This window comes from Cydia fagiglandana, chromosome 6 (genome assembly GCF_963556715.1).
Source record: "Cydia fagiglandana chromosome 6, ilCydFagi1.1, whole genome shotgun sequence".
Classification (NCBI taxonomy): domain Eukaryota; kingdom Metazoa; phylum Arthropoda; class Insecta; order Lepidoptera; family Tortricidae; genus Cydia; species Cydia fagiglandana.
In genome coordinates this window covers 4,993,978-5,016,149 of record NC_085937.1, presented here as the reverse complement: position 1 = coordinate 5,016,149, position 22,172 = coordinate 4,993,978, and the positions used below count along the sequence as shown (strand labels likewise).

Genomic DNA, 22,172 nt, shown 5'->3' with positions numbered 1-22,172 from the left:
TCTTGTGAGAGATTAGCGACTCAAGTAGCAGTGGAACATATAATATGCTGGTGATAGTGGTGATCATGCTACATTAAAAAAAATGTTTTAAAGGAACGCTAATTTTTTTGGACAAATCTTTAAACGAGCAAGTCTTGTTTATTTATATAGGTATATATTTCGGGGATATCGATACGGCTCTAACGATTTCGAAGAAATTTGCTATATGGGGGTTTTCGGGGGCGATAAAGCTAGGTCTTATCTCTGGGAAAACGCGCATTTTTGAGTTTATATATGTTTTCCGAGCAAATTTTCTTTCTTTCTTTCACATATTTAGCTATTATATCGCTAATATGCCTTATTCCAGACCGCAATAAAAATGTAATAAAAGTATTTTTTTCTATCAGATAGTGGCCCAGAAAATGGGATGTGACACCAGAACGCCCGTGACCTTATGGAAAGATAAGGCTCTAGTGGAAGTGAACGTGGCCGTGTTACACAGTTTCCAGCAGCATAATGCCACCATCGTCGACCACCACACCGCTTCTGAGAGCTTCATCAAACATCTCGACAATGAAAACCGGCTACGGTAAGAAATTAATTTTAAGTTTGTTAGTATTTGAAAACGTTTCGTTAGTAACAAGTTTGTATGACTACTTCCGTATACGATCATCATGAATAAGTTTTTTTCTAATGTGTACGTGTTAGCTGTCGGTAAAAAAGACAATATAATGTATCACTGTCGATGTAAGTACTTAAGTAATTTCTCACAATTCGATCCTATTTCTATACTAGTACCAGTCCCTAGAGTGATTTGCTAAAACTTTTTAGAGAAAAATAATATTATCAAGACAAATTGTTGACTAACGCGAAGTCAATTGTTGATTATGTTTAACCATTATAACGATGACGCGAGAATACAAGAAATACGTAACATTCACCATTTATTTGTTCTTCACAATCCGGAATCTAAATATCCGTATATCCGTCTATTATGCAGGCCTCGAAATGGCCTCGCTAGTAAAAACAAAAGAATCCGCGGTTTCACTTAATTTCAACCATCGCACTGTTTTAAAACCATTTAATATTTACCAGTCGCTTTTCGGTGAAGGAAAATATCTTGAGAAACCCTAATAAGGCCTAGTTTGCCCTCTGGGTTGGAAGGTCAGATGGCAGTCGCTTTCGTAAAAACTAGAGCCTGCGTCAATTCTTGGGATATGTTGCCAAGCGGATTCCAGGCTCCCATGACCCGTGATAACGCGAGGAAGATGATGCACTGTTTTAAGACCATAAACCTGTCATTAAGGTTGTCCTTGCAGTCTTGAGAACTGGGCCAGCTGTAAACAAAATAACATTATGCACATGTTTAAGAACTGGCATATAAACATAATTTCGTGTGATCGTTTTGGTTAACTATTGAGAATTATACCTATTTGGATATGACTCCCATGAAACAATTAATAGTTTATAGGTATAATTCACACCTTATTCGGTTTTTATGACTGCGCATGACTTGCTGGCCGCAAAGTGTGCTAATTAATGTGTACAAATTTGAAAAGTGATAAATCATTGCATTCGTGTTACTTAAAATTGGAAACGATCAAAGAATATGAAAATTTCATAACATTAGGCAATAGTAAATATAATGAATAATGACATGAAATCAGTGTTATTATAATGCTTTTTTAAATGTAGGTAGGTACTTTTCTAATCTACTGGGTGACATTTTATAGGTCTCCTTACAATAGTCTAATTTAACTTTAATATGAGAAACACCTGGGTCAATTTCACCAAACGAGCATTTTTGTCTAATTCCCATGGAATTTTGAAATACCAACATTACACAAAAAAAAATATGCTGAGAATTTGATAAAAAATATTATAAATATTAATTTTCTTATGGGATAAAAATATTCATAAAACTATAAAAGTTATTTAAATTTTAAATTTTGGTCAGGGCACGGGAATTAGTGTGTCCATGGAAATTAGATTTTACTAGGACGAAAATTAAAACACGGCACGGGAATTGTTTTCTGAACTTATTTTGGTACTTAAAACTATTATTTATGTATATTTTAATCTACAATAATATACTGCAACCATACTGAAGTGGTATGGGACATATTTACCATCTTTAATTTTAGTTTCGAACGACAAATCTACGAAAGTATGTTACACTAAAAACTACGTATTTGACTAATTTCCTTTCCTTTATTTTAATGGCAACTAATCTCTCTTTCTTAGTAAAATGTACATATTTCAAAACAATACTTTGAGTAGTTTCGTAAACTTGTCCGCCTTTACATACAAAACTATTCATTAAAAAGTGTCATTATGTATCTGCATGTAGATAGGTACAAGGTGTATGATCTGGTATATGGTCTTATAGGAAATGATACTAAGAAATAAATAGGGGCACAGTGAGAAGAAGTTATTGTGTAAGTTAATCTGAAGAAATCGAATATGCTGCCTTCATAAATTAATAACCCAAAAAATTGTTTGAACACATATGAGGTAAGGTGGGGTAAGACTATCACCGGGATAAGACTATCACTTGTATGGAATCCTCATACTGGTAGTCTTGCCCCGATCAAAATATACTAAGTTAGTCTTACCCCGCCTTACTTTACACATAGGTATACGGGGTGTCCCTGCCCTACGGGAAAATCTTCAAAGTGTAGGTTGGTTAAGTAATTTCTCAAAAATATCATAATCTTCCTAAAACCCCGCCTTACTTTACACATAGGTATACGGGGTGTCCCTGCCCTACGGGAAAATCTTCAAAGTGTAGGTTGGTTAAGTAATTTCTCAAAAATATCATAATCTTCCTAAAACAAAACTTGCTAAAAAAATACCCCCTGGCACTGACTAAAATAACCGACTTGGTTTCACATTACATCCCAAAACTTTTTTGTAGTAGAGTAGAAGAACTGCGTTGCGAGATTTGCATCTTTTTACATGAATTCTTTTTGATAGGATCCCATCTCTTTTTGTAGGCTGTCCTTCTTTTCGGGTAATCATACCCATACCATACTGATACTATGTATATACATATCATAATACATCTTTATTCATACTCACATCGTCCATCTTAGTGTACCTTTACTTTCCCTAATAATTGTAAGAACTAAAAGGTAACGTTGTTATCGCATATATTTCTATAGGATTACAATCTTAATTATGCAGTTATCTTTAGAACGTGACTAATATTGCAGTATTATTAGATTTTTATTGGCTTAAAAAGCTAAAACCTAATTACGTTTCAAATTTGGAACTTGTGGGTATGCTAGAAGTACCTTAAAATAATATTGATTGAGAGTGATTGCCCATACAACCATTTCCAGTCGCCGTTACGACGCGGTGTAGACACATCTTGTGTCGACACCGTCTGTTTCGGTCACAATTCCAGTCGCAGAGTCGTCGCCGTGTCGACACAGTTACCAGAAATGGGGAAGGGTCGACACATGACACAAAGTGACATAAAGTGTGGTCGCCGTGTGCACACATTGTTACTAGTTTGCGACTACTTTATGCCAAAATCATTCGTTCATTCGTTCATTTTGTTCCTGTCAAATGGAAACTGTCAGATGGAAAAATAGTTAAATAAAAATAAGTGACATTAATACGCCATCTCTAAAACGGATTACAAGACGTAATTATATATTGTTTGCATTTATATTACAATAGGACTTAAATTATTATGGGGAATTAAACTGCTCGAGTGATTTGATAAACTAAGTGTAATATAATCAACGCGCCACCACATTGTTTTAGTTTAGCCGGAAATGAAATTGTTTACTTCTCAGTGCTTGTGTTCATAAATATATTATTTGATGCATTTTTAGTACTTCGATGCGTATACTATACTTAGATAATAGAAATAACGCTTTACATACTACGAAACTTGTTAATTATGATGTATAAATATGGTTTAAGGCTGAGAAATATTGCAGTCACAAAGTAGTCGCAAATGTTTCGACTTTGTGTCGACTCTGTGTAGACACATGACACGCGCTGTCAAAAGTAATAACAAAGTTACTCGATTTGCAAAATGGCTCCTTGTGTTCATTTGTTTTCAGATATTCTCAAAGTGTAAAAATGACGTGGTCAGAGATGGGACTTAATAGATTAACTGTTTATTCGACTAAGGCCCACTTGCACCGTCCCACTAACCCTGGGTTAAGCGGTTAAACCGTTAACCCAGTATCAAATTGTACTGGTAACCATGGTAACTCCAGGTTTAACCAGTTAACCCCGGGTTAGTGGAATGGTGCAAGTGGCGCTAATTAATGGAATAAAAAAAGTTAATCCTCAAATTTTAATCACGATTAGGTTAGTCGACCTAACACAGATTGAATTTGAATGAATCTGAACATTAATCGAATAAATTATCGATTAAATCTCGGTTGGAAGTTGACAGGGGGCCATTTTTGTACGTAAAAATAATAGAAATGTCTTGCATGCAGATGGTAGCCAAACACTTTGTCATAAAAGTCGAGATGGGTGTCGATTTATAGGTTTTAGGGAGTGCCGATTTCGAAAATGATGACCATTTTGGAATCCAAAATGGCGGCCATGCACTGTGTCATAAAAGTCGTCATGGATGTCGTTTTATACGTTTTAGGGGGCCCCAATTTTGAAAATGATGGCCATTTTGGATTCCAAAATGGTGGCCATGCACTATGTCATAAAAGTCGTCATGGGTGTCGTTTTATAGGTTTTAGGGGGCGCAGATTTCGAAAACGATGACCATTTTGGATTCCAAGATGGCGGCCATACACTATGTCATAAAAGTCGTCATGGGTGTCGTTTTATAGGTTTTAGGGGGCGCAGATTTCGAAAACGATGACCATTTTGGATTCCAAGATGGCGGCCATGCACTATGTCATAAAAATCGTCATGGATGTCGTTTTATAGGTTTTAGGGGACCCCGCTTTCGAAAATGATGACCATTTTGGAATCCAGAATGGCGGCCATGCACTATGTCATGAAAGTCATCATGGGTGTCGTTCTATAGGTTTTGGGGGGCGCAGATTTCGAAAACGATAACCATTTTCGATTCCAAAATGGCGGCCATGCACTATGTCATAAAAGTCGTCATGGATGTCGTTTTATGGGTTTTAGGGGGCCCCGATTTAGAAAATGATGACCATTTTGAAATCCAAAATCGCGGCCATGCACTATGTCATAAAAGTCGTCATGGGTGTCGTTTTATAGGTTTTGGGGGCCGCAGATTTCGAAAACGATAACCATTTTCGATTCCAAAATGGCGGCCATGCACTATGTCATAAAAGTCGTCATGGATGTCGTTTTATGGGTTTTAGGGGGCCCCGATTTAGAAAATGATGACCATTTTGAAATCCAAAATCGCGGCCATGCACTATGTCATAAAAGTCGTCATGGGTGTCGTTTTATAGGTTTTGGGGGCCGCAGATTTCGAAAACGATAACCATTTTCGATTCCAAAATGGCGGCCATGCACTATGTCATAAAAGTCGTCATGGATGTCGTTTTATAGGTTTTGGGGGGCGCAGATTTACAAAATGATGACCATTTTGGATTCCAAAATGGTGGCCATGCACTATGTCATAAAAGTCGTCATGGGTGGCGTTTTATAGGTTTTAGGGGGCCCTGATTTCGAAAATGATGACCATTTTGGAATCCAAAATGGCGGTCATGCACTATGTCATAAAAGTTGTCATGGGTGTCGTTTTATAGGTTTTGGGGGGCGGAGATTTCGAAAATGATAACCATTTTCGATTCCAAAATGGCGGCCATGCACTATGTCATAAAAGTCGTCATGGATGTCGTTTTATGGGTTTTAGGGGGCCCCGATTTAGAAAATGATGACCATTTTGAAATCCAAAATCGCGGCCATGCACTATGTCATAAAAGTCGTCATGGATGTCGTTTTATGGGTTTTAGGGGGCCCCGATTTAGAAAATGATGACCATTTTGAAATCCAAAATCGCGGCCATGCACTATGTCATAAAAGTCGTCATGGGTGTCGTTTTATAGGTTTTGGGGGCCGCAGATTTCGAAAACGATAACCATTTTCGATTCCAAAATGGCGGCCATGCACTATGTCATAAAAGTCGTCATGGATGTCGTTTTATAGGTTTTGGGGGGCGCAGATTTACAAAATGATGACCATTTTGGATTCCAAAATGGTGGCCATGCACTATGTCATAAAAGTCGTCATGGGTGGCGTTTTATAGGTTTTAGGGGGCGCAGATTTCGAAAACGATGACCATTTTGGATTCCAAGATGGCGGCCATGCACTATGTCATAAAAGTCGTCATGGGTGTCGTTTTATAGGTTTTAGGGGGCGCAGATTTCGAAAACGATGATCATTTAGGATTCCAAGATGGCGGCCATGCACTATGTCATAAAAATCGTCATGGATGTCGTTTTATAGGTTTTAGGGGGCCCCGCTTTCGAAAATGATGACCATTTTGGAATCCAGAATGGCGGCCATGCACTATGTCATGAAAGTCATCATGGGTGTCGTTTTATAGGTTTTGGGGGGCGCAGATTTCGAAAACGATAACCATTTTCGATTCCAAAATGGCGGCCATGCACTATGCCATAAAAGTCGTCATGGGTGTCGTTTTATAGGTTTTAGGAGGCGCAGATTTCAAAAATGATGACCATTTTGGATTCCAAGATGGCGGCCATGCGCTATGTCATAAAAGTCGTCATGGATGTCGTTTTATAGGTATTAGGGGGCCCCGATTTAGAAAATGATGACCATTTTGAAATCCAAAATGGCGGCCATGCACTATGTCACAAAAGTCGTCATGGGTGTCGTTTTATAGGTTTTAAGGGGCGCAGATTTCGAAAACGATGACCATTTTGGATTCTAAGATGGCGGCCATGCACTATGTCATAAAAGTCGTCATGGATGTCGTTTTATAGGTTTTAGGGGGCCCCGCTTTCGAAAATGATGACCATTTTGGAATCCAGAATGGCGGCCATGCACTATGTCATAAAAGTCGTCATGGGTGTCGTTTTATAGGTTTTGGGGGGCGGAGATTTCGAAAATGATAACCATTTTCGATTCCAAAATGGCGGCCATGCACTATGTCATAAAAGTCGTCATGGATGTCGTTTTATGGGTTTTAGGGGGCCCCGATTTAGAAAATGATGACCATTTTGAAATCCAAAATCGCGGCCATGCACTATGTCATAAAAGTCGTCATGGGTGTCGTTTTATAGGTTTTGGGGGGCGCAGATTTCGAAAACGATAACCATTTTCGATTCCAAAATGGCGGCCATGCACTATGTCATAAAAGTCGTCATGGATGTCGTTTTATAGGTTTTGGGGGGCGCAGATTTACAAAATGATGACCATTTTGGATTCCAAAATGGTGGCCATGCACTATGTCATAAAAGTCGTCATGGGTGTCGTTTTATAGGTTTTAGGGGGCGCAGATTTCGAAAACGATGACCATTTTGGATTCCAAGATGGCGGCCATGCACTATGTCATAAAAGTCGTCATGGGTGTCGTTTTATAGGTTTTAGGGGGCGCAGATTTCGAAAACGATGACCATTTTGGATTCCAAGATGGCGGCCATGCACTATGTCATAAAAATCGTCATGGATGTCGTTTTATAGGTTTTAGGGGGCCCCGCTTTCGAAAATGATGACCATTTTGGAATCCAGAATGGCGGCCATGCACTATGTCATGAAAGTCATCATGGGTGTCGTTTTATAGGTTTTGGGGGGCGCAGATTTCGAAAACGATAACCATTTTCGATTCCAAAATGGCGGCCATGCACTATGTCATAAAAGTCGTCATGGATATCGTTTTATAGGTTTTAGGGGGCCCCGATTTAGAAAATGATGACCATTTTGAAATCTGAAATGGCGGCCATGCACTGTCATAAAAGTTGTCATGGGTATCGTTTTATAGGTTTTGGGGGGCGCAGATTTAGTAAATGATGACCATTTTGGATTCCAAAATGGTGGCCATGCACTATGTCATAAAAGTCGTCATGGGTGTCGTTTTATAGGTTTTAGAGGGCGCAGATTTCGAAAACAATGACCATTTTGGATTCCAAGATGGCGGCCATGCACTATGTCATAAAAATCGTCATGGATGTCGTTTTATAGGTTTTAGGGGGCCCCGCTTTCGAAAATGATGACCATTTTGGAATCCAGAATGGCGGCCATGCACTATGTCATAAAAGTTGTCATGGGTGTCGTTTTATAGGTTTTAGGGGGCCCTGATTTCGAAAATGATGACCATTTTGGAATCCAAAATGGCGGTCATGCACTATGTCATAAAAGTTGTCATGGGTGTCGTTTTATAGGTTTTAGGGGGCCCTGATTTCGAAAATGATGACCATTTTGGAATCCAAAATGGCGGCCATGCACTATGTTAAAAGTCGACAAAAGACGACAATGTCGTTTTGTTGGTCATGGTCATCATTTTCGAAATCTGCTCTTCCTAACACCTATAAACCAACATCTATGACGGCTTATATGACAAAGTGCACGGCAGACATCTTGGAATCCAAAATGGTCATCATTTTCGAATTCTGCACTCCCTAAAACCTATAAAACGATATCCATGACGACTTTTATGACAAAGTGCACGGCACACATCTTGGATTCCAAACTGGTCATCATTTTCGAAATCGGCACTTCCTAAAACCTATAAAACGATATTCATGACGACTTTTATGACAAAATACGTAGCCGCCATCTTGGATTATAAAATGATCATCGTTTTCGAATTCTGCACTCCCTAAAACCTATAAATCGACATCCGTGACGACGCAAGTTATCTTTATTTTCAGATCTAACAAATTGCTACAGAATACAAAGGACAAAAAAAGAAGCGAGGAGGTAATGAAACAAGCAAAAATACAGATGATTCCTCGACGCAATGGGATGCTTCTTAAATTGTGTCCAGATTTTTTGTCATAAAAGTTTTTATTTTTCACATATTACTCTCACAAGTTCCGTGACATTTCGACCTTGTAATTTTTTAAGTAAATGTTTTTGTTTATCTGTGAGGATCTCACTAGAATAATATAATCAAGGTATGTTTATATTTGATGATTGAAATAGTAACGCAAAAAAAAAATTATATCTGTGTCTTATATTCCTGCCGAAGACTTTTATTTTTCCTTTTCCTTCTACACAAGTTTGGTCAAGTAATAAGAATTTAGGGCTCTCAATTTTATTTTGACTTCTACAACATTAAAGGTACGAGGCCATGTTTGGTATCGTTTTCGTATAAATTCGCAGTACCAAATTTAGTTATGGTATCACATTGACACCATTCCAAAGTAAAAACATATACTTTCTTTTAAACTCCTCTTCACGCTTAAACTGCTGAACAGTTTTAATTTAAATTTAGTACCTACACATATATATTGAGTCCCGAGACAGGACATAATAAGTTATGTCAAAAATCATCCTTTAAAGGTGTGAAATGAGGTGTAGGGGGGAATTCAGAATTGACTTCTTGAAGTTAATACTGTTTAAGTTTAGGTTTGAAGTCATGTTTTTTTTATCATTTTTAACTAAATCAAAGATGTAGACCATCCCAAATTTAATATAAATCAGTTCAGCGGTTATTGATTTCCCGTACAAATTTCCACGCCACTTTTCACACCTTCAAAAGATGATTTTGGTTATAAGATCTATCCTATGTCCTGTTCCGGGACGCAAACTATTTCTATACCAAATTTCAACGAAATCGATTCAGCGGTTAAGCGTCAAGAGGAGTTTAAAATAAACCGGCCAAGTGCGAGTCGGACTCGCGTATTAAGGGTTCCGTACATTAAGTCCGACTCGCGCTTGACTGCACATTTCTAATAGGTTTTCCTGTCATCTATAGGTAAAGAACTATTTTGTGTATTCAGACAGACAGACATACAGACGCACGAGTGATCCTATAAGGATTCCGTTTTTTGCTTTTGAGGTACGGAACCCTAAAAAGATATTTTTTTATTTTGTGGAATGGTGTCAATGTGATACCTTAAATGGATTCAGCAACCCAGATTTATACGAAAACGATACCATACACGGCCTTGCACCTTCACTGATGTAGATATATCAAGATAAAATTGAGAGCCCTAAATAAACTTTCAAGAGCGGATATCTCAAAAACTATTCAACATATCGAAAAAATTGACTGAATAAACTTGTAAAAAATTAAATTAACTTGCATTTTGTATAAGTGGCCATGTCGCTAAGATGCATAGTTTCCGAGATATAATCGAAAAACCGGAAAATGGGACCTTCAAAGCCCCCTCTCTTCCCCCGCTCAAGGGCTACGGCCGGGGACTTTTGATATGTTCACCTCCTAACTTGTCCAAACCAAGTTACAGAGTCAAAAATTGTGTTCCGAGCATTTCCCTCTACAACTTTTTGGAGCATTCGTTGGCTGACCTAAGTAGCTTATTGCATTTCTTTAAAAACTTTTCTGTAAAAGGTTGACGGGTGTTGGGTGTTTATATGGTTTTGGTCGATTATTATCATTTGCATCGCCCATGATGACTTACTAGAATTACTTACGAGCACACGAGACACTAATAGTAGTTTGACAAACCTTGGTTTTCAAGAGGTATTTTATATTGACATTTGCTGTCACAAATTTGCTGTCAGATTTAGTCGCAAACCGCACGCAAAGTGCACACAAATGTGTCGACACCTTGTTACGGAAAAGTGTACACACGGCGACGACACTTTGTTTCGAAACAATTCTAGACACATTGTGTGGACTCTGTTACGACACATCTGACATTTAGTTACCACTTTGATGATTCTGCGACTGGAATGGTTATATGGGTGTGCCCGTGACAAAACTAAGGGATTTTAAAGTGTATTAATTCTTAGACTACATGCTCAAATTAAATGTTATTTAGATAGAATGTTATTGAGATTTGATGTTACGGCCGTGCCACTTTGTTTTGCTCGACTTGGCGACTTTCTGGGATGAAAAATCGATCTAGCTAGGTGTCTCTGGGAAAACGCGCATTTTTGATTTTTTAGGTAGGTATATGTTTTCCGAGCAAAGCTCGGTCTCCCAGATATTTAAACTTTATACGGCTTACGCTGTCAGCTGTCAAATTTACAAAAAAAAAAACCATTGTAAATTTGATTCATTTTGTTTCATGTAACCTTAGGTACGAGTATTATAATATGTAATAATTCCAAAAATAGTTTTATGTTTATATAATATTTTAATGTTATAATATGATCAATGAATAAGGTAAGGTGGCGCAAGACTAACAGTACGAGGATTCCATACAAGTGATAGTCTTACCCCAGTGTCGTCTTACCCCACCTTACCTTACGTATTAAAATTGCCCGGGTTATTCGGGTCCACCCTGTAAGTATGTACTATAGTACTTATAGAAATAGAAAGATATACGTCATATTATTATTACATATAATATATATTCAATGCCAATATATATTGTAACACTTTAGGGTAGCCACCCAGTGTTATAAACGTCTGAATGTTATTGTAGATAGATACTTTATAGGTTAGAAAAGTAGATGTTTGTTTGATAAGAATTTGGTGGTTAATATACGTTCTACACGAGTATTAGAGTAGATAGGTCAAGGTCGGAGACCAGAAATGTTGTTTTTAATCCTCACATATACGCTTTTGGCTATATTTAGAGGATAAAACTTACCGGAATGGTAGGTCATCAATCATCTATAAATCGTCGCATTTAGCGCATCCATTGTTCGTTCCTGCATTGTGCTGGGACATAAATACCTTGTTTTCTTTGGAGTTTACACATTTCACAATTGAAATACATTTGTACATGGTTACACTACATATAAATAGCTTTGACTTGGTAATACGGGTTGAATCGGTGTTGTTATTGTCGTAATAAACATTGACGTACGTCAATGACAGTTGGTTTGTTGTCTGTGGTTTTGCACAGACAATCAGTCATACATAAAGAGTATTTATGAATAAACATTTAGTATGTGTTCTTTTATATTTTGCAATTCGTAGTTATAAATAATGTCCTTATTTTTAGCTTTCGAAATTAGTAATTCTTTTTATTTTTGGTGACTTCGGTTTTCTGTAAATTGGATCCGGTCAGTTGCGATGTCATTGAATGGGAGGTTTTCCATTCACCACTTTGTCTGTGGCTTTGCTATTTCAATTTCGCTTCATCACTACTATCTTGCGTGACAAGATGTAAGACGTAATTTGTACATCAGGTCGGCAATTAATTCATGGGGTATGTATTTTATTTAAAGATTATATTTCCTAAAACTCGGTTAAATTCGGTGTTCAATGTTTTAATCGTTGATATATTTTGTTCCAGCTTGGCCCAAAATATGATTAACCTAGCTTCCTATGCGACGGTAATGGCGGCATAACCTTTTCACCTCTTTCAAACCAACTTGGTGAGTTGTCCACACTTTCTAAATATACGGAAGGAAAAGCGAAGTGGTTTATTGTCAATTGCAATTAGCTAATGTCGTGTTTTGGTGTGAATTTCCAGCAATTCCTTGACAAAGATGAGACATCATCTTGTTTCACCGCGTGGGCCTACGTCGCCACGTCTGGTGTCTAATATAAGGGACTCGGCTTAGAAACCGGTAAGGATTTTTTAATCTCATTATTTCCGCAAGCTAAATCGCGCGTTGTCCCAATTAAATATAAATATAACTTTTTATAACATAACCTCTCTAAAACCTAGAACATTCTCTTTGTTTCTAGGGTCCTTTTGGCTAGGCCTGTCTTTTGGCTGGGCCTATCTCTTCCCTTGGCTCTTGGCCCTATGGCTTTTGGAAGATCTAGGGTGGTGTCGCACCATGCTAGAGGGGAAGCCGTCTTCTCCACTTAATTTTTGGACTCGAGGTGAAGTGTTTATTCGATAAAGCTGTGAGTTAAAAACTTATATTTACATTAGTGACTGTGTTCCTTTGCTGGAAAGGATAAACAATATTTAAGTCTGAATTTCTTTTTAACGTGAACTTTCTACATGGTAAATTCTATTATTAATATGAAACCTGCAATTCCTATGTAGGATTTTGTGTGTATTACAGGCCCAAATATGCCTGAGATGTACTTAAGTTAAATTTAATTAGTAATAGTTACGGTACGTAATTTAAATGTTAAGTCTCGAGGCCGCAGCAGGTCTTATTGTGATGTAAAGTGAATAAAAGTATTTAGTAAATAAATTTGTATTTTCATTTGGATATGTCATACGTTTGATGAGTATAGTATCCTGGCGTCCTACTTTAAATATTTGGATATCTATTCTCACTCCATAGTGGCAGAAACCACGACCCTATCTATGCTCGTAGTTAGCCGTAAGCATTTTTGAATTTTTAAGTAGGTAGATCTTGGGGGTTCTGGACCACTTACCCAGAGCTCACCCTCCCCTATTACAGTGGCGCCCAACGTGGGGCCTATGGAGTATGACATTTCCAAGTGAAACATTTTAGAAATATTTTAGTATTAAGGTTTTTATATGTAAAGGGAATTGCAAGTTGTTGTTTGAAAGTGTTGTTTGTGTTGGAGGTTAAACTTATAAATTTAACCAACTTATAAATAAAGCTATACTTTATACGCTAAATAATTAGCTATACTTAAAGAGATTTTCTCAATATTCTAAAATACTTAAAAACTGTTAAAATCTAATAAAATTTTAACTTATCTTTAAAATATTATAACTCTATACTGACTTACTTCTGATATTACATATCAATCTTGAAAAATGGATTTCATAAAAGCTGGTTGTAAAATCACCCATTTACATAAAGACGAAATGTCACATGAATTAGCGATTCGCAGACTTCCGGTTAATCCCATCTCACGTAGATCCAGTCTGTGTCAAGCGTTAAAACAGACTGCAGATTTAGCCAAAAAGGGTAGTCTAAAGTTCCAGGACTTGGTAATAAGTAATGAAGCTTCCGAATTAGAACTCTGTCAGCATAAGGTAGAGGAGATAGAGTTAGAAGCAAAAGGAGAATTATCAGCAGCGGCGATCGACAGGCTATCCTCGCGTTGCAAATATCTATTGTGTCGTATTTCACGGTTGCCTCAGAAGACCGAAGCGGTACTTCTGTTGAAAACGTTAATTACTTCTTTATTGGATCGGTTGAATGAGCAAGGCCCTTCTGCGTCGTCTGGTTCGGATGATGACTTTCAATCTCCTAACGAATCTCGTATTGTTAGGGAGATTATTTACAAAACGGATAAGACTTTTAATATAAATTCTTTAAATTTGAAATTATTCATCGGAAGGGCAAAGAGTATGTCATACCTGACTGTCTTTCTCGTATTCATGTCAGTTCTATAAATTCTGTTACTATTCAAGACCCTTGGTATCTTGATATATATAAAAAGGTATCTGAAAAACCTTCTCTCTTTCCAAACTTTAAAATTGAAAATGATAAACTTTACCGTTACTCTAAGAATAAGTATCGTCTGACAGCTCAATTTGACTGGAAGCTGGTACTCCCTTATGAGCACCGAAATGAAATCTTAAATAAGTATCATGATGATCCTACTGCCGGTCATTTTGGCGTGGCTAAAACCCATTCCAAAATAGCGGACTTATACTATTGGCCTACGTTGTTTCAAGACGTGAAAGAATACGTCGATTCTTGTGAAATTTGTAAAACTTATAAACCTGTTAATTTAGCTCGTCCTGGCTTGATGGGTAATCCCCGACGTATATCGTCACCAGGCGAAGCCATATCTTGTGATATTCTTGGTCCCTTTCCTCCGTCTTATTTGAGAAATCAGTATCTTTTTGTATGTGCTGATTATTTCAGTAAGTATGTGACTTTGTTTCCACTACGCAACATAACTGCAAAAGCTATAGTTAAGTGTATGGAAAAAGGGATATTTCTTATACATGGGGTTCCTAAATATATATTCTGCGACAATGGTGTTCAATTTACTTCAAAAGACTTTCGAGACTTAATGTCCAAATATAATGTCCCTCATATTTTCTATAACCCTAGATATCATCCTCAGACGAATCAAACGGAACGAGTGAACCGTGAACTTGTAAGAACTATTGCTTCATACGTGCGTTCTGATCACCGTAACTGGGATAAGAACATATCGGAAATACAATGTGCATTAAATACAGCTCGTCACGAAGTAACTAAAGATACACCGTATTTTCTAACACATGGTCGTCAGATGATTCTAGATGGTTCTCTTTATAATAGTGAAGGTCCTATAGATCAAAACGCGCTCGAATTAGATACCAGCGGTGAGTTTTCTGAAAAACTTAAAGAGCTTAAAACTATATATCAAAAAGTGCGTAACTCGTTGATCGCCTCCCATGAACGTAATGCTAGGTATTACAACATGAGGAAGCGTCACGTAGAACTAGAAGAAGGACAAATCGTTTATAAAAGATGTTTCCCATTGTCAAATGCAGCAAAACATTTCTCCGCTAAATTAGCGCCCCGTTATGACAAGTGTGTCATTCATAAAAAATTAAGTCCTCTTGTATACTCTTTAAAATCCTTAGAAGGAAAACTTCTAGGTAACTTTCATATAAAAGATATTGTACGTCCTGGTGAAGCCGAGCCGTCTTCGTAGCGGTACTCGTCTTTTCACTTGTTGGCTCAATATTTAAATTTGAAATATCCTATATGATACAAAATACTGAACTTACCTACTGAACTGAATGCAGCCTGGCGCAAGCTTGTTTTCATCAGACCGGGTAATTGTTCCATGTATTTGATTCTATATATATTGGTACCGGATGCATACGGACCAATCTTAATCTTTGATATGTCCTTATAAAGACATAAAACAGTAAATAATCTGAATAAACTACAGAACCTTACTTTACTTATAAACCCTTAAGTGGGACTACTCTATAAAACATTATTAAATCGTGAAACGAGACTACGTTCTCAATAAACTGTGACTAAACTTTTGTTTGTCGATATAGGAATTGTGTATTGGCTAGATGATGCAGCTCTTTACTTAGTTCCACCTTTGTCGGTGATAGGCAATTTCTTTAATAAAGGGAAAGTTATTTTTCGGGTTGCCGTCTTTGACATCATCTTCTAGATTTAGGTAAGTGTTCACTAGGAATAAGTAGACCCGGATCAAAATTAGTTGTTAGTTTTCCTTGGTTGAATTGGCCATTCACCAAGTCATAGGTATAATTTTTGTCATAAGGTGTTTTCTTTACGGATTATCTGTGTTCTCGTGGTTAAGTTTGGTAGGTTAAGGTGTAACTTCATATTAGACGTATAAATTAAAAAAAAAAATTTTTTTTTCCAAAAAAAAAATTTTTTTTAACCCAACTAAAGATGAACTGTAACACTTTAGGGTAGCCACCCAGTGTTATAAACGTCTGAATGTTATTGTAGATAGATACTTTATAGGTTAGAAAAGTAGATGTTTGTTTGATAAGAATTTGGTGGTTAATATACGTTCTACACGAGTATTAGAGTAGATAGGTCAAGGTCGGAGACCAGAAATGTTGTTTTTAATCCTCACATATACGCTTTTGGCTATATTTAGAGGATAAAACTTACCGGAATGGTAGGTCATCAATCATCTATAAATCGTCGCATTTAGCGCATCCATTGTTCGTTCCTGCATTGTGCTGGGACATAAATACCTTGTTTTCTTTGGAGTTTACACATTTCACAATTGAAATACATTTGTACATGGTTACACTACATATAAATAGCTTTGACTTGGTAATACGGGTTGAATCGGTGTTGTTATTGTCGTAATAAACATTGACGTACGTCAATGACAGTTGGTTTGTTGTCTGTGGTTTTGCACAGACAATCAGTCATACATAAAGAGTATTTATGAATAAACATTTAGTATGTGTTCTTTTATATTTTGCAATTCGTAGTTATAAATAATGTCCTTATTTTTAGCTTTCGAAATTAGTAATTCTTTTTATTTTTGGTGACTTCGGTTTTCTGTAAATTGGATCCGGTCAGTTGCGATGTCATTGAATGGGAGGTTTTCCATTCACCACTTTGTCTGTGGCTTTGCTATTTCAATTTCGCTTCATCACTACTATCTTGCGTGACAAGATGTAAGACGTAATTTGTACATCAGGTCGGCAATTAATTCATGGGGTATGTATTTTATTTAAAGATTATATTTCCTAAAACTCGGTTAAATTCGGTGTTCAATGTTTTAATCGTTGATATATTTTGTTCCAGCTTGGCCCAAAATATGATTAACCTAGCTTCCTATGCGACGGTAATGGCGGCATAACCTTTTCACCTCTTTCAAACCAACTTGGTGAGTTGTCCACACTTTCTAAATATACGGAAGGAAAAGCGAAGTGGTTTATTGTCAATTGCAATTAGCTAATGTCGTGTTTTGGTGTGAATTTCCAGCAATTCCTTGACAAAGATGAGACATCATCTTGTTTCACCGCGTGGGCCTACGTCGCCACGTCTGGTGTCTAATATAAGGGACTCGGCTTAGAAACCGGTAAGGATTTTTTAATCTCATTATTTCCGCAAGCTAAATCGCGCGTTGTCCCAATTAAATATAAATATAACTTTTTATAACATAACCTCTCTAAAACCTAGAACATTCTCTTTGTTTCTAGGGTCCTTTTGGCTAGGCCTGTCTTTTGGCTGGGCCTATCTCTTCCCTTGGCTCTTGGCCCTATGGCTTTTGGAAGATCTAGGGTGGTGTCGCACCATGCTAGAGGGGAAGCCGTCTTCTCCACTTAATTTTTGGACTCGAGGTGAAGTGTTTATTCGATAAAGCTGTGAGTTAAAAACTTATATTTACATTAGTGACTGTGTTCCTTTGCTGGAAAGGATAAACAATATTTAAGTCTGAATTTCTTTTTAACGTGAACTTTCTACATGGTAAATTCTATTATTAATATGAAACCTGCAATTCCTATGTAGGATTTTGTGTGTATTACAGGCCCAAATATGCCTGAGATGTACTTAAGTTAAATTTAATTAGTAATAGTTACGGTACGTAATTTAAATGTTAAGTCTCGAGGCCGCAGCAGGTCTTATTGTGATGTAAAGTGAATAAAAGTATTTAGTAAATAAATTTGTATTTTCATTTGGATATGTCATACGTTTGATGAGTATAGTATCCTGGCGTCCTACTTTAAATATTTGGATATCTATTCTCACTCCATAGTGGCAGAAACCACGACCCTATCTATGCTCGTAGTTAGCCGTAAGCATTTTTGAATTTTTAAGTAGGTAGATCTTGGGGGTTCTGGACCACTTACCCAGAGCTCACCCTCCCCTATTACAATATATATATATATATATATATATATATATATATATATATATATATATATATATATATATATATATATATATATGTAATAATAATATGACGTAAACATTGCCAATTAACTTACAGTGCCCCCAATTAAAAATTTGTTGACAATAAATGTAATACTTTCTAATTCCCGTGCCACTTAATCAGCTGTTTTAGGTAAATATTCCATGGGAATTAGGGCACAGAAATTAGAAATCGTAATAAAAAAATTCGCCAAAAACTTAAATCGTGTTTAACCAAACTGTTATGTTATCGCTTACATAAAGATACATAAAGGGCTCCTAAATATGACAATTATTATTGAAAAGCTATGTAGGAAATAAAATTTATAAGGGGCATCGAAATTAGAAAAAAATTGTCGCCCACCCGGATTCCGAAATACTTATGCGATTTGCTCGAACACGCCGCGGCTTGACGTACATCCGCTTGCTTTGAGAAATAGCCGAATACTGCCAGTACAGGTGAGGCGGGACACGAGGCGGTTCAGATACAGACGTCGGCTGTCAGAGCCCTTTGAGTTTTGCTGACGAAATTTTACTCGCGCGCTCGGACAAAATTTAAACTTCGATCACGAGTTATTTACCACAATGAAGTTAATAGTGTATGTGCTCAGTGATAGTAAATATCATCTAGTTTAAGTATTTGACACTAAATTAGTGATACTAATGTAGAATTTTTCGTAGGATTTTTCATTATGCTCAAAAGTAGATTCCGGACAGGGCACGGGAGTAGTAATTTGAGCCTTTAGGTATTTTTAAGTGTACTCTAAAAACCAATTAATCAGTGAATTCATATGAAACCCGGTGTGAAAGTGTGGCTTCTTTATGTAAAAAAAAAATGGTAAGTATTATCTGATGCTAACCCGCGATTTTCATCACGGACAGAAAAAAAATCGTGTTCAGAAATTGACCCACCTCACCTTTTTTTATGCAATATCAGGGTTACTCTTTTAACAAAAATTTCTCACACTAATGAGTTCAATCGCGTATAACATGTATCACCTAAAAAATTACATCCCGTTTATCATGAATATGTTTGCTGCAGATCGGGCTGTCCAGCGGATTGGATATGGATCGTTCCGCCGATGTCCTCATCCGTCACACCGGTATTTCATCAGGAGATGGCGCTATATTATCTCAGACCTTCCTACGAATATCAGGTCTGTCCTTGGGTGTTTTAGTAACATTTCATCTCTTAAAGTTTCACTTAAACATTTAACATAGTTACCATATACGAACGACACATAAATGAGCTCTTTGTAATCAGCATTAAGAGCACATCACCGTGCACACTAGCGCCACAGCTAAATAATCGTGATTATTTCAATTTAACGAAAGATATTGAAAAAAGGGGGCCGCTACTTACTGTATTTTGTATTTTAAAAAAAACCGGCCAAGTGCGAGTAGGACTCGCGTTTGTAGGGTTCCGTACATAAGTCCGACTTACGCTTGACTGCACATTTCTAATAGGTTTTCCTGTCATCTATAGGTAAAGATCTATTTTGAGTATTTTTTTCAAAATTTTAGACCCAGTAGTTTCGGAGATAAAGGGGGGGGGGATGGTCATTTTTTGGCTATTTTCTTAAATAACTTCGAACATATATATTTTAAAATTAAAAAAAAAATATGTCCATCTTTGGGTCACTAATTTATATATGTGTACCAAATGTCAACTTAATTGGTCCAGTAGTTTCCGAGAAAATAGGCTGTGACAGACGGACAGACAGACAGACGCACGAGTGATCCTATAAGGTTCCGTTTTTTCCTTTTGAGGTACGGAACCCTAAAAATAGAATAGAAATAGAAAATGTTTATTTGGCGTAAAAAAAAAGCACCTTTTGAATACATCTAAATAGTTTTTATGTTGCTGGATTCGTCGATCATGTCTATGAACTCAATACAAAAACGGCCGTTTTAACTTTGGACGCATAGATTGACGAATCTAGCAACATGAGAACTAGTTTGATGTATTCAAAAGTTACTTAAATACAAAATACAGTACGTAGCGGCCCCCTTTTTTCAATATCTTTCGTGAAATTTAAATGATCACGATTATTTGGTAGTGGCGCTAGCGTGCACGTTAATGGGCTCTTAAACGTTAATCAATTCCGAAAAATATACCATACCATTCCTCTAGATAAAAACGCCAACTCCACCACTATCTTGCTTGATTAAGAAACAAAAGCTTGCCAACATTTCACCTATTAACCCCTGTTTGCGTAAATTAGGAGCCAGCGTGGAAGACCCATCAATGGCAGAAGTCAAAGCCAATCACCGGTAAAAGGCCGATAAACAGAAAGTTCCACTTTAAGCAGATAGCTCGAGCTGTCAAATTTACATCCAAACTGTTCGGCCGGGCACTTTCGAAGAGGATTAAGGCGACGGTTTTGTATGCGACCGAAACCGGCAAATCTGAGCAATACGCCAAGGAGTTAGGAGTCATATTTGGCCATGCCTTCAACGCCCAGGTACTTTGTTAGTTTGCTAACTAGATAAAGTACTAGTGAAACACCGCAGTAGCTAACTTTAGAACTTGTTTTGTTTTAGGTCCATTGCATGGCAGACTACGATATAACCTCAATAGAGCACGAGGCGCTTTTGTTGGTTGTTACATCCACTTTTGGAAATGGTGATCCTCCAGAAAACGGTGTGGTAAGTAAATATTTTAATCAACGTAACGTGTTGTCTCCATTTGAGTTTTGATTTACATTATCTGTTGATACATATTTTACTTCTAGGCTTTCGGAGAACATCTTTGCGAGATATTGTACGCAGATCAAGTTGAAGATGCCGGGTAAGAATACACAACATATAAGTTTAAGGTGGTTCGATTTTCATACAAAATTCAATCAAAGCTCATTAAGTAACTACACACTATTAGTACATAAATATTTCCGCATTTATCTTCCTTCGAATATTCGTTTGCGCGAAATTAACAGGAAAACAATGTTTCATACAGAAATCATGCAAAAATCATAGTTAAATTTTCATCAATTTTACGTATGTGTGTGTCACAAATGTCGTGTACAGATACATTTGCGACGTTGCCATACCATTTCCGACGTTGCCGGGCTGACCACGGCGCGAATTTGGAGTGCCGTCATGTTTAGTGCAATTTTGTTGACACTGACGTTTGACAGGTACTTAATTGACCTAAGCGAGAATAAATACCCGAAGTTCGTCAGCTTAACTAAGAACTATCATGGCGTGTTATGCAAACAGTCGCTTTTTTGCTTACAAACGGAAGATTCCCGGTTCGATCCCCAGTCAATTGTATGCTGGAACATAACTTTTTGTATTTTTGTTACATCTAAATTTCGTATTGTTTTTTTATTTTTATTTAATTTTTCTTATTATCATAAATCGATTGATTAAGTATGGTATGGGCTACACGTATTCGTTTATTTTTGACAAAGAAAATTAGAAATTATACTCTACCTAATCTCTCTTATTTTTACAATCAGGACATCCTCACTGCAATAAAAAAGAGATATATAAAATTTCCTGTGGATAAAATAATGGATTTTGTCTATGAATGAAAAACACAATTATTACTATAGTTTGTTTTTTTTAGCATTAGAAATAAGGTAAACAATCTTGACGTGTCTTTTAATTGAAAAACACATTTTAAAAATAAGTTACGGCAAATATGTAACAATTATAAATCAAATACGATCATTTATATTCTTCTGCTTTCATAAGTAATAGTTTTTTGATTTTTAAAAAGCGTTTAAATCTGTGTGCCTAGCCAAGATGCCAGTCGTTCGCTCCGTAGCGAACGTTAGGGTAATACCTGTCTCTATCACTCTGCCATATTAATGCGACAGACACGGCTGCGCTTCGGTCGCTACGGAGCGTAAACCATTGGCACCTTGGCTAGGCACCCTGGTCATCTGGAAAGCGAAACACATACGGAACGCGTT

At 37.0% G+C, this 22,172-nt stretch overlaps 1 protein-coding gene across 3 annotated transcripts in view; it reads left to right on the top strand.

The window, feature by feature from the left end:
- LOC134665025 (nitric oxide synthase-like protein) overlaps positions 1 to 22,172 on the top strand; it is a 57,725-nt gene that overhangs the window by 30,284 nt on the left and 5,269 nt on the right. For all 3 annotated transcript variants that reach the window (XM_063521798.1, XM_063521797.1, XM_063521795.1), the window contains exons 6-10: positions 387 to 568; positions 19,295 to 19,409; positions 20,478 to 20,717; positions 20,797 to 20,901; positions 20,988 to 21,043. In XM_063521798.1, coding sequence (XP_063377868.1) covers positions 387 to 568; positions 19,295 to 19,409; positions 20,478 to 20,717; positions 20,797 to 20,901; positions 20,988 to 21,043 — 698 coding nt within the window. The remainder of the gene's footprint in view (positions 1 to 386; positions 569 to 19,294; positions 19,410 to 20,477; positions 20,718 to 20,796; positions 20,902 to 20,987; positions 21,044 to 22,172) is intronic.